The sequence below is a fragment of the Rhinolophus hipposideros genome (assembly GCF_964194185.1).
Source record: "Rhinolophus hipposideros genome assembly, chromosome: 4".
Taxonomy (NCBI): domain Eukaryota; kingdom Metazoa; phylum Chordata; class Mammalia; order Chiroptera; family Rhinolophidae; genus Rhinolophus; species Rhinolophus hipposideros.
In genome coordinates, this window is record NC_138050.1 from 46,386,446 (window position 1) to 46,400,261 (window position 13,816).

At 41.3% G+C, this 13,816-nt stretch overlaps 1 protein-coding gene across 26 annotated transcripts in view; it reads left to right on the top strand.

The window, feature by feature from the left end:
- The window catches only part of TACC1 (transforming acidic coiled-coil containing protein 1), a 93,867-nt gene that overhangs the window by 60,473 nt on the left and 19,578 nt on the right, over nt 1-13,816 (top strand). For 10 of the 26 annotated variants that reach the window (XM_081046918.1, XM_081046911.1, XM_081046932.1 and 7 more), the window contains 4 exons: nt 4,310-5,402; nt 8,891-8,951; nt 9,956-10,076; nt 12,611-12,663. In XM_081046918.1, coding sequence (XP_080903044.1) covers nt 4,618-5,402; nt 8,891-8,951; nt 9,956-10,076; nt 12,611-12,663 — 1,020 coding nt within the window. In that variant the 5' untranslated portion in view covers nt 4,310-4,617. Of the gene's footprint in view, nt 1-4,309; nt 5,403-7,649; nt 7,686-8,890; nt 8,952-9,955; nt 10,164-12,610; nt 12,664-13,816 lie in introns of all 26 variants that reach the window. The other 16 variants (XM_081046928.1, XM_081046925.1, XM_081046926.1 and 13 more) reach the window with 5 other exon arrangements.

The following is a 13,816-nucleotide window of genomic DNA, read 5'->3' on the forward strand; positions in this document are numbered from 1 at the left end:
GGTCCCCTTTGTGTACATAAGTACAATAAATTCCTAGCAGTGGATTGATGAGTTAAAGAATCTATTCATTTTGGATGTTGGTATTCTAAATACTTCCTGAAAGATCCCATAATACACTTTCCTATGAAATGTATGAGATGCCTACTGGCCCCCTTGCCTAGCAACTGTTACTATTACCAGTATTTTAATTTTTACAAATCTAATGGATTAAAAATGGTATCCTATTTATTAGTTGTGTGAAAGTGAGCATGTTTTTCAAATATGTATTGTCCGATTTTTTAAAAAATTGCTTGCTTGTACCCTTCATCATACAGAATTTATTCATAATTCCAGTTGTTCAATGGAAGACACCAGGGACAGTATTATTTTACATGGAAAACGGGGAGGAGGATTTATGGTCTAGTTGCTCACTAGCTCCAGTTCATGTCGTCCTTAAGACGGGATTCTTCCTGTGTGTTCTCTTCAGTTTTCCTTTGGAGCACAGGAGTTTTGTGGTAAAATGCTCAGTCACACGCCCGACACAGCAGTCGGTGCTGGACACCCCACCCGCTCCACCCCCCATTTGCCCTTCACATTGTTCTCTCCCGTTATACTGGGTCTTGTGGGAGGCAGCTGGCCTGGTGTGGAGCCATGGTGACTGCAGTGCTTCCTGCACATCTGGTGTGGGAGCCTGTCTGCCAGGGCACTGGGCACAGTACTGACCTCTGAAGGACAGCTCAAGGCCAAGGGCAGCGGGCAGGCTAGCGGTTTGGCGCCCCCTTCACATCAGTTACTTTAACTGTAGGTATTAAAGAGAAGGGAGAGCTCTGTGTAAGTACAGACTGGAGAAAGGTCTGCAGACTTTGCCAAATTTGGGCTGTTTCTTGACCTTCACTCCACACAACAAACCTGAACCACCCTTCAGAGAAGGAAATTATTTACTCAGGTGTGTTCATGGGGGGGTTTGATTCTCTTCCCAGGGTTGTCTGCCCCGTGGCTCTTCCTACCACACCCAGTGTACTGATAAGACCATTTCCCCCTCAAACTTGCACTTGATGTTTAGTGTCCCTTCACTGGGGTCTTAATGTCAACATGATGAAGTAAGGTGACTGAATTTTGTTTAAACAAACCTATTCGAATTTGTGTTTTAGTGAGTGTTCTCTCTCAAAAATTTAGTCGACCCTTAAAATGTCTTAAAACAGCACTTTTGAACATTCCTTTTGAACTTGTTCCCAGAGGTGACAAGTTTTATTCTTTGATGTTAAGATTTCCCCCCCCTCCCAAAAGCTTAAGAGTTTTTAAATACCAGTGTAGTGATTGGAGGTGGGATTGAAGTTACAACTATAAAGTAATGAGAGGAGCCCTTTATTTTATTTTATTTATTTGTTTCAGGTGTACAAAGCAACGATAGTTAGACATGTACACTCCTCACGAAGTTCTGTGAGGAGTCCTTCTGAGGACCCGAAATAGAGTCTTCTTGGAGCAGTGGTTCTACATACAGGCTATGAAGAAGGCTGTGTGGGGGTTATCTCCCCCAGACAATGCTCTCACACAAGTTTTCCTTGAGTTTCACAGTCTTCGGGTACTTTCTGAAAATTTATCTAAGAACCCTTCTTGAGTTACTGTAAAAGACATTGACTTGAATGTATTGGTTCTGAGATTTTGTTTTAAGGCTTTTGCCTTAGAGTCAGACACTGTATGTTAGACTTGGATGCAAGGGAACTATCTGTGGCTTTTGAGGTTAGAAAGAGGCCAGAGTGTGTATGTCTGTGCAATACAGGAGGTCTGTTCACATTTGGGCAGCTTTCTCACTTTACATATCATATGGTATTTAGAAAAGCATAAAAGGGACCACCTGTAACTAAAGGAGAGGAGGTTGTTGATCTGAAAGGAGTTTGCAGATAATGGTTCACCAAAAAGCTAAAATCTAAAAGGGAAAGTCAAGCATCTTTTAAAATAATGCCAAATCTGAAGTAATACGCCTTGTTTTCCAAGTGGTTGCAATTTTATCTCCTCTAAAGTGAAATTATACATATGAAAGCAGCTAGCCAGCTGTGTGCATTTCTGAATTTCAAAAATATTTTGTATGATGGCATTTCCCCTCTGCTAATGCTTTCATGATTTTTCATAAACTTATATATTAACCCAGTATATTTTCATTATACCAGAGTATAAACCAGAATGTCAAGCTGTTACCTCAGTCTTTCAAATTTTGGCATTACATGCCTTTTCTTTTAAAAGAACTGTATAGGGAAAGGAGGGAAAATCTTTTTACACGAGAATAGTCTATATCCTGAATAACCATAAAAGGCATCTCCTGTTTTAGAGCAGCCATAGGCACTTCACATAACCTTTTAGATTTAGGGGAGGCTGATGATTGACAGGAAGGGTTTCATTAACAGGAGCAAATGCGGCAGAAGTGGAAATGTTGGTCTATTTTTGGATTTCCTCTGTTTGCTTTGAATTCATCTACCAATCTAATTTCTGTCTGTGTTCACCAAGCCACCAGGCAATGCTGTGCTTGTCAAAGTCATTCCAGGGAGAGAGCTTTTTAGTACCCTGGAGGAAAGTTTCTAAGGAATACAGAATTTTTGTCAAAAATGGACGGATGAATAGAGGTTAGTTATATAACAGTGTTTTCAGATGAAAAACAGGCACTGACAGCTGTGGCCAGGACTCTTACCTGAGGGAAGATTGGGGACTGGAGCTTTCTGCAAATGGGTGTTTTACTTACTGAAGGTTACCTGTGGTGGGACACTTGAAGTTGAAGTTCTGTTTTGGGGCAGCACTGAGGGGTGTGGGGTCAGCTGGTACTGGGACACTTGCTGATTTAGAGTGTAAATGCAAATAAAATCATACTCAAACATACCTTTCTGAGTTAGGTGATTAGTTTGTTTTCTTGTTTTACATTCTCATAACTCCCCAAACTGGTTCAAGTGGATGAGCAATCCGCTCCCACCCACTCCCTCCCTCCCCATCAATACTTTCTGATAGTGACTGAAGGTACTAGACCAAGGTGGTGTCTGCAGTGACAGGGTAGGACGGGGCATCTTACTTACCTGGCACCTGGCCTAACAGCCAAGAAATGCCTGGGCCGGTGTCTTCTTGGCAGAGCTCCTTCACTGCCTGCTCAGGCTGGGTAACTGAATTCAGAAGAGGGGTGTTTTTTTTCCTTCCTCATTCTACCATGGTGGGTGGTTCGCTTTCTGATGAAGCTGGTAAAACCCTTTAATCTCTAGAACTATAGAGATTGGAATGACATATGACTGGAAGCCATTCTAGTCATAGAGGAGTCATGTAAAAAGACGTGTGAGTGCTTTCCAGAACTTTTTCAGTGATGCTCAGTTTTTGATCCTGGATTAGAATTAGGATTAGGAAGTGGGATTAGAGGGTCATCTCTGAGTTTCCTTTAAAATCGTGAGATACTAAAATAATCAGTTTATTCAGTTTTTGCTGCTACCCTGTTGTTATTTCAGATCTCTTAAGTCAGGGAAACACTATCTTAGTTTGTGCTTTAAAGAAATACCCTCATTACACCTTCCTAATTGCAGCATTTCTTCTAATAGTCCCCAGTTAAACAGGTTCTTTATTTTTCACAAATGATTTGAGAGAATTCCTATTCCAACTTAGAGATAGAGCTTCTAAAGAAAAAATAACTTTATTGTATTTTGATTTATGTCTTAGTAAAATAAGGACTATTTGTTTTTAAAGCCATTTTCTGTATCTGCTTTTCAAATTAGTATTTTTGTTGTTGTTCTTTTAGCTTTTAAGTCTGCAGAGAAGTTGTTCTGAGCTGGACATAACGGGTTTTTCATTGAATTTTGGAACAGTCTGATTACTTAAATTCTATTTTGGGGAAGAGGGAGTACTTGTTTTTAACATCCGAAGGTTAAAATCTTCTAGCTGCATGAAATTCAGACCCTGAAACTGTCAGGCGATGCTTGGGAGCTGTGTCAGTGTCCGACCTGATCCCTGTGCCTAAGCTCAGCATCTCAGGTTGTTTCCAGACCAGTTATTTTAACCTACGGAATTTTGCAGTACGCCCATTTGATCTATTAAGCTTTTTCCTAAATAGCTCTCTTTGGTATAATTATTGGTATCCCTTGGATAAGACATATACACAGTTTAGAATGGGAAAAATTCCTTTTTGGGTATAGTACCAGCTGTCCCCTTTTAGGCGACACTGCCATACTCGTCGAACCTTAGATGCTTAATAAAAACAAAAAAGGGAAGAACCTGCTGTTTATCTATGTGGATCCAGCAAGTAGAGAATATTTACCAATGCCGGAAAGATTCTTCTTTAATAGATGGCTTTTGTGTTTTGTTGTAGAATCACAAGAAGTTGATGAACAGCTGATAGCAGAAGTGGTTGAAAAATGTGCATCTGAGACTTGTTCTAGACCCTCAGAAAATGAGGTATCACAACAGGCTATTGATTCTTACTCGGACAACGATTTCAAAGAAGAACGTGAACATGATATTAGCAAAATTTCAGTAGTGAGACCATTTTCAATAGAAACCAAGAATTCTGCAGATATCTCAGCAGCTCTTGGAACAGAAGCAGCTTATGGCTGTGTAACTGCAGTCTCAGGTGAGGCTCTGCCCTCCAGCCCACCGGAAGTCATCCAGGACAAGACGATGACAGACGGCACCATGGGGGTTCCACTGGAGGCTTCTACGGACGCTGACCTAAAGGTTGGGAGCGCCTGTCTGCAGCCTGTGCCCAGCAGAAGCAAGCTACGAAAGCCCAAGCCCGTCTCTCTGAGGAAGAAAACAATTGGCGAGTTCTTAGAGACTGAAACTGCTGTGGAGGGCATGTCTCTCCCCCAGGTATCCTATCCTGATGGAATGGATGGGGGGAACACCAGTCCTTTTCTCGGAGACGCCGGGATCCAGAAACCTGTCCCTGACATGAAGGAAACATCAAGCACTCCCAGTAGTGACACCAATGATTCAGGGGTTGAGCTGCTGGAGGAGTCGAGTTCACCTCTGAAACTCGAGTTTGATTTCACAGAAGATGTGGAAAATGTAGAGTCCAGGAAAGGCCTTCCAAAGAAACTTGGCAGAAAACTGGGTAACAAACTGACTCCCAAGGTACAGAAAGATGGAGCCAGTAAGCCAATAGGCACCAAAGGGGCAGAACTGCCTCCAGCCCCAGCTGTGGACGGTGCTCCTCTCTCCCAAGCGCCATCTAAGCTGGATCCTAGTCAGTGGGATAACCTCAGCTCCAGTCCCTTTGGGTGCCACTCCACCCTGCAGAACTCCCCTCCCCTCTCCTCTAAGGGTTCCTACCACTTTGATGAATCCATGGATCCTTTTAAACCAACTACAACTTTAACAAGCAGTGACTTTTGTTCTCCTGCTGGTAATCATGTTAATGAAATCTTAGAATCGCCCAAGAAGGCAAAGTCGCGTTTAATAACGTGAGTGACAATGGGTTTGGGTGTTGTGTTCTGTGTATACTCTTTGAGAGTTTGGCAGCCGGCCGCTTTGGGTTTTGGTGGACTGACGTTATCTTTGTGGTGCAATGGGGCAGATACAAATCTTATAATTTTATATTGCAGTCATAGCTATATATTAAATCTTGTAATTTTATATAACAGTCGTCACTATTTCGCCCAACTCTTGTGTGGAATCAGAAATACCAAAGGTTTCCTTTTTAGATGTCCGCCTGGCTTTTGACACCTCAGCTTATTCACCGTTGGGTACTTTTTTCTTGTTTAAAAAAAATAGCATTAGATAGGCAGTTAGAGATTTGATGGTTTTCAGAAATCCTGTCTGGGCTGTCGGGAATCGCTTTATATACAGAATTCAGGTGTCATGCCAGCCACCATCTTCAGATTCTCTATGGATAAAAAAAAAGTTCCAAGCCTACAGATTACCTGTCTAGTACCAACAACTTGTAGAAAATGGTCCAAAAGGGTCTTATAGAGGTCTTTTACTTAAAACAGAAAGCTGTGGTTTTTGTTGGAAACAAACTTACCACGACAAGTTGGTGAGAATTCTTATGTCTTTATGGTTAGCTTCTGGTTCCATCAGTAACGAGGTGAATTTCCATAAAGAATCATGAACATTTTAAATGATGATATAAATCTGACGATAATGATATAAATCTGATATAAATTAGTCTTTTATTGTGTGTTGTCTCTCTACTCCCCATCTCTTGGAAAGCCTGGAGCCACTTTTGCAGGGTCCCTAGAGTTCCAGAGTGATCACCTCAGGCCATACTCCATGCCAAGGTTCAGTTTAAATTTGGGTGACTATCACACAACTTGAGTCAATGACAGTATATCCCATTGTGACCCTAAAAATTAGATACCAAGAAAGACCAATGCCAGGGAGGATAAAATGTGAAAAGGGAGGATGAGAAGAAGTACCTATTTCTAGTTACCACCATAAATCAGGGAAGTAATTTTCAGCATTACAATGACTTAGAGAAAAATGCTAGATACCATGATGAATTATACTAAAGGAAAAGGTCTAAAGAACACAGAGTACAGTCAGGACCAAGAAGCTTGAGCAATGCAGGAATCCGTTCGTTAGCAACCCCAGAATGTCTAAGGGGAATAAAATGCCATTAGTAGTTCTTGATCTTTTCTTTGAGTATGTATGAACAGTTACGTGGTTGCTGGAAAGCATGATTGATCAGCTGACCTCAGAGTGCTCTTCTGTGGCTGAGGTTAGTTACCTTTGCCTACACAGTGCTTGGGGTACGTGTTGACCAGGTCATTGCCTTGATGCTTCCTGATAGGGGTGCTTCTGCCTAGCAAGATTGATAAGGAGCCTTTGGGGAGACTTCCTTTCAGTTGCATGTTGAAGGCATGTAGCCAATGCATTCATGTTAGATAAAATTAAATCTGGGCCAAAGGGAGGGAAATTTATGCTACCCCTCTCTTGAGTCCTACCACCCTGGTAGCATTTTCCTCCAATTCTCTTTTTGGTGAGTGAATTTCTTGATCTAATATACCTTACAGATTTTTTTTTTTAATTTTTATGCAATCAAAACTCTTTTTTCCCAAGAAGGGTGCTCGATCTCTGTGTTACTCTGGAATTTTGTTTAGCAAATCCCTTCGTTGGTAGGACAGACTGAAAATACATAATACGTGTGGTGGTATCTAGTGAGGAATTAGAATTTCTGTTAGCAGGTTAGAATTTCTGTGACTTTTTAAAAGATGTATGTAATTGGCGTCTCAGATTCTTCTGTAAAATGGAGACATCATACTATGAGTAGGATTTTGTGGACCAAATAAGATAATTTATATAAAAATCATTTTAAACATCTAAGTAAAACATAACTACAATAGGAATAAGCAGATATATATTCAACTATATTTTAATACATGCATTGCCTTTGATCTAGATGACTAGACATCTAAGAGTAAATGCGCTCAGCAGTAACATGTTTACTTTTTCATCTATAAATTTGAATATGTGGCATTTTTGAATGTGTGTATCACTCATACCCTGTTAGAGTTGAGGTTCCTGATGATCATTCACTCACCAGTGAGAACATTCATGAATATGACATTTTTAATTTGTATCTCACCTCACAGAAAGAACTTTGCAGCCTGTACATCTACCAAACTAGAGATAAATATTCCAGGCTTTACATGATTTTTTTCTCCATCTGTCTGTCTCTTTCCTGTCTCTAATTTTGTTGGTGCATTCAGGACTACTGAACAAGTGAAATTTCTCTGTTTTCTGTTGTAAGTACTCCTGCTGTTGTTTCTGTTTGTCCCTGGGACTGTTGGCAGTTCCTCTCCCGCCCTCCCCAGACCATCTCTCCATAGCATGTTGGCTTGCATTTCTGAGTTTGACCTTCAGATGATTTTTTGCATTTCATTTGCCACTTCATAAGTCAGCTTAGCCTTGCACTTGTCTGTGCCTAAAGGAGTGGAGCTCGGCCTTCCCACGTCAGGTGCGAGAGCTTCCTCCCTGCTGCCTTGGCACGTCTCCTGTGGCGCTTTGATAGAGTGCTGGCTTGGCCCTGAGATCAGCGCAGCCGTGGTTTGAGGGACGGCTCTGCCATTTAATCATGGAAATAATTGGCGTTTTTGACAGGCTAGGGCTGCTGGGTTGGAGCAGGGGATACGTTTTCCTGAGTCAACTCAAGTTTGGTGGCACTTAAAAATTAGGAAAGAAAATCATAAACCAGATAGTGGTGATTGCGTACATTTTGGTAACGTGTTTGCCTTTTTTCCCCCACAGGAGAAAAAGTTACAAATTATTATTTTTGTCAGAGTGACATTACTAGAAATTTTAAGTTATTAAAACAAAACAGAATCTGAATTAGTCTTCGGATCACAAATTCTGTGCTAGTTTAAAAATAACAGGTGGTTTTGAGCTTTCCCTCGTTTCAGCTGTGACGTTCCTTTCCATCTTATTACTTAATAGGAATGGTAAAAGTTTACGCAGATATTTGTGTTTTTATACTTTTTGTTGACCATAGTTCTTTTCTGTTAGCACACAGGTCTGGAGCCTTCTTAATCAGACATCTGCGGCTTTTAGTCCAATAAAGAATTTTTAAAGAATCTGGTCCAGCGTGGTAATTTTTCTAATGAATGTCAAAGCCAAGTGAGTAAGGATCAGATGAACCGAATATGTCAGAAAGGCTGTTGGTGGTGTGTGATTAAAAGCTGCAGGGTGAGTCAGGGTCCTACTGTGGTGAACATCCTACAGAAACACGTGAGGAGGTCCTTTCGGAGAATGAACTGTAGTTCTCCGCTTGCCCTGTCTCTTGGGAGAAGATTCCGAGACATCACAGGGGTTCCCCTCGCTGACACGTAGATGTATGAGTTGTGTGACGCGTATGCCTTGGCTTCTATCTGCACATACTGCTTTCCGCTCCATCTCTTAATTTGGAAGTTGTCAGTGTGATTCCAAACCAACCTCGTTATTTTTTTTCTTCTAGGAGTGGCTGTAAGGTGAAGAAATACGAAACGCAGCCTCTCGCTTTGGATGGGTGTTCTCAGGTAAGTCTGTGCCCATCCCCACAACATTTCTTAGTCCGTGGTCCCCAAATTGGTGATTGCATCCCCACCCCAGGGTGTGGGGGCAGTGGTTAATGAAGACTTCCCACTAGACCTCTGAGTACTCAGCTTTAAGGAAACCAATTTCCAGATGCTTTACTTCCTAAGCTGAGGAGGCCCCTTAGGACCAGGGAACTCTTTCATAATTACGCTTTTCCCTTTTTTTTCCCGTTTTTTGAGGGGGTAAAATTCTCTCTCATCCATTCTAAGTCTTAGTAGGGTGCATTACCACTGGGCATGAAACCTCTGGGGCACCAAACAGAGGGGAGATTTGAAACATTGGTACAGGTTTTAAGGAGGTGCTTGACTCTAATGACTTGATTATAATTGTTTTTTTAAGCTAGATGGCTTTCCAACAACTCATCGTTTTCAGCAAAATAGGAGAACCTGAGTTGATGGAGGTAGAATGGAAACACAAATTCCGAGAGGAAAAGGAATGATGTAAATTTCTGACCAATGAGGAGGTTGCTCATGTCACTGTTAAATAGATTGTAGGGTATCAAACCAGGAGAGGAACAACATTGAATTAGGCAAGGTCGGTATTTAAACTCTACCAGATATTACATCCTTTGCAATTATTTAAACTTATGCTGAAGAGTTTTTAGGTGTCACCTGAAAATATAATGGGGTCCATGGATTGTTTTTGTCTTTTTAGTTTAGGAGGTACTTGAAAACCACTACCTTGGACTTCTTCAATTTCTTGCTTATAAATTTAGGCTAGAAAAGATTAATTTTTTCAAACTTTAGGTTTGAATTCCTAAAAGCTAGGTTCTAGAAAACACATTTTGTGATTGAGAGACTCCAGCTTCTTCCTTGATTTGTACCCAAATCTGTGGTTAGCTCTTATCAATACCCATCTATATGGAATGGAGGCTGCTCTGCTGTCCCTGAGGTGCCCCATTGGCTGTCCTCCTAAATGGGAGCATCTTCTCTGTCGCATTTCCCAGGACGAAGGAGCAGTGATCTCCCAGATTTCAGACATTTCTAGTAGGGACGGCCATGCTACAGATGAGGAGAAACTGGCGTCTACTTCATCTGGTCAGAAATCAGCTGGGGCCGAGGTGAAAGGTGAGCCAGAGGAAGACCTGGAGTACTTTGAATGTTCCAATGTTCCTGTGTCTACCATAAATCATGCGTTTTCATCCTCAGAAGCAGGTATGGAAGCATATCTTCATCTTTCTAATGTACGTAAGCATGGAAATGCCTGAAAGCCTAAACTAGGAGACGTCCTAGAGCGATTTAGAGAACTGGGTCGCCTGAAGGATGAATTTAGGATGCTGATCTTTGCTTTGCTTCTTTACCTAGAAAAGAGACACAAAAGGGTGTCTTATCAAATGCCAGGGGACATATGGATAGTTGTTGCAGAATGTTCAGGAAACTGAATGATTGAATTTTCATAGTTTACTTTAATGTGGCCACCGGTGGCCTGTGACCATGTTGTGGTTATTGTGCTGATTGTTCAGCTCACAGAAATAATAACTGACATGTACATTGCCTTCCCCTGTGCAGGTGTTCTTCTGAGTGCTTCACATGTATTAACTCCTCCTCGCTAGGTACAATTTCCCCCCCATTTTTTAGAAAAGGAAATTGAGACAAATTAAGTAACTCGGCCAAGGTCACTTGTGAATGGCTAATGAAAGGTAGAGCTAGGGTTCAGCCCTCGGCAGTGTGGTCCATGGTCTTTTAGCCACGATGCTAGTGTGAAGGGATTGTTTTCATTATATGAGACTATTACAAATTTTCCTGCTCACAGATGCGTTGGATTTAAATTGACCAATGCTTGATAAAATCCTCTGTAATGTTCTAATAAGAACCTAGACTAACCTGTGCTGAAGCTTCTTGCTGTTGGACTCTTAGAACATTCTAGAGCTGAGGCTCTTTTCTAGGTCCCAAGTTATATCTATGGCCCTAAACATGACTTGTGAAATGTTCAACAACCATAATTTAATTTGGGGCTTTATACTTAGAATTTAAAAAATCATGATCTATCAAACCAGGGAAGTGGATGGCAATCTGGACTGTGTGTGAGTTACTCCCCAGCTTCCTGTCTGCTCCCAGGTCTCAGTTTCCCATCTATAAAACACAAGTAAATGCGCCAGGCACTGTTCCAGATTTCTTCCCAGGCCTTTCTGCTCTGACATCTTTCCTATGACCTCGTTTTCCGTTTCCCTTTATACCCAGTTATTACCCAGATAATCCCTTACCCAGTTATGACCCAGATAATCCTTCGTATTCTTGTACCTACACTTGTTTCTTGTATTTGAAATGCCTTTCTTTGCTATCTCCTATAAAAATTTTGCCCATCCTTTTATGTCCGTCTCAAAAATGTCACTAGACCCCCACTGTGCTTTATGCTCCCAACACATTTCTTCTTACCGGTCCTGTTTTGTGTCTTATTTAGAGAAGGGTGTCTTTGATAAACTTCTTAAGACTAAGGACTATGAGTGATTCATCTTTGAGTTTCCTATGGTGCCAGTGCCTGGTAGATAATTGTTGAATTGTTCTTCCTCACTAAGAGGAAATTCCTTCAATATAAATTTGTAGAGCTGGGGTTCTCTTAGATACAGTGCTGTCATCAAAGTCAGTGAGCAGCTCGTGTTACACCGTATTTGACGGATTAGCCATGTTGGGGGGGGGCAGGCAGAGGTCCCGGTCCTGCAGGGCTGGGGTGTATGGAGGTGGGTGGGTGGACCAGCTCTGGCGGGAATCAGAGACCATTTATGGGGAGAATCACCTTTGAGCTAGGTCTTGATCGATCCAGACATCGAAAGGTGTGCACCAGGGGATGAGAATCTCTCGCAGGCGTGGGAAGGAACCTGCCGTGTTGGTAAAATGCCCAGCAGCTCTTTGTGAGTAAGGGCAAGTGGGAAAATAAGGTCGTACTGAAGAATTTGGGCTTGATCCTGTAGGTATAGGGGAGCTGTAGAAGGGTTTTAAGCAGTAGTGATGGTCACATTTGTGTTTTAAATGCTTCACTATTGACAGAGAGTACGCTAAAATAATTTGCTATTGCTTTGTGGAAGATTATAGCTTTAAAATGGTGTGTGCTTTTTCATATTTTCAAATTGTCTTCAGTGAGTGGATATTCCTTTAATTAGAAAAAAACAATAGTGTTGGGTTTTATAAAATGTTGCCTCTGGTGGTAGAGTGGAAGGTAGAAAATGAATTTAGGTTTGCAGGCATTGAAATTTAGAACTTGTTATTTTATCTGCTGCTACTTAGATTGAGGGTACCCTTTTGGGTGGAATTTAAATTCAGTCAGACTTGGTAATAAAATAGCATTCAGTGTTCCGGTTTCCTTTCTGAAATAATCTCACGGTTAGTACACGGACACAAGGGGGCAGCCTTGCTGTTCTTTCCACCTGAAGATTGTGCATTATGACTGACTAACTGTGCACTCCTCTTTCTTTTGAATATTTTGGAATTTTAACATGGACAGCACAGCAGTCAACAGAAAGCCAGTGCTCCTCTGAAAATCTTGAAATGCCCTTCGTGTGTTCATAGATGTCATTCTGGGCCTGCACTGGCGTTTCCAAGTGTCTTTCCCTAGGAAAGGAACTGACTTCTTGGGATATCTACAAAAATGACTCTCTGTGTTTTAGGCCTAGAGAAAGAGACGTGCCAGAAGATGGAAAAAGATGGATCTGCCATGCCTGTAAGTTCCTAAACTTTGGGGAGTAGGGTGGTTAGTGGAGCTCATTTTTTTACAGTATTTGTTTTGAAGCCCATGTTCAATCATTTAATAAATTCTAGTGAGTGTTTGGTGATGAGGATAAAGTATGAATAAAACACAGTTTCTTTACTGGAGGGGCTTGTCATCTATCCCAAGGTGACCTGTGCAGCACCCACGTGCCACTGAGCACTTGAACCGCGTACCTAATCTGAACTGAGATGACCTGTAAGTGTAAAATACAACCAGTTTTTGAAGACTTAGAACAAAAAGAAGGAAAATAAAATGTCTCTATTTTTTATATTGATTACATGTTAATATGATAATGAATGATAGCTAAACTCTATTATTAAAATTAATTTCACCTGTTTCTTTTTACTTTTTACATGTGGCTACCGAGAATTTTTAAATTACGTGTGGTTAGCGTTGTACTTGTTTTGAATAGCAGTGGTAGTAGATGCAAAATGGAGACCAGCGATACCCTGTGCTGAATGTAATAACCAAATGTGAGCCGGGGGCCGTGGGATCCGGGGCTGACCGACCACATGGCAGGTGTCAGGAAGGCTCAATCCCAGCTAATTAAAAACAAACAAACAAAAATGTTTAGACTTACAAACAGTACCAAAAATTCCTGTATGTCTTTCACTCCTCGAATAGTAACATTTTATATAATCACAGTACAGTTACCAAAATCAACTAACACTGGTAAAGTATTATTTAATCCATAAACTATATTTAAATTGTATCAGTGTCCCAGTGATGGCTTTCTTCTAGTGCTGGATCCCGCATTGCATTTAGTTCTCATGTCTTTAGTTTCCTTTAATCTGCGACAGTTCCTCCATCTTTCTTTGTCTTTCCTGCCTTTGGCACTTTTGAAGAGCATTGGTCAGTTGTTTTATAGAATGTCTTGTCTTTTTTTTTTTTATAAATTTTATTGGGGAATATTGGGGAACAGTGCGTTTCTCCAGGGCCCATCAGTTCCAAGTTGTTGTCCTTTAATCTAGTTGTGGAGGTCACAGCTCAGATCCAAGTCCGGTCGCCATTTTCAATCTTAGTTGCAGGGGGCGCAGCCCACCATCCCATGCGGGAATCGAACCAACAGCCTTATTGTTGAGAGCTTGCGCTCTAACCAACTGAG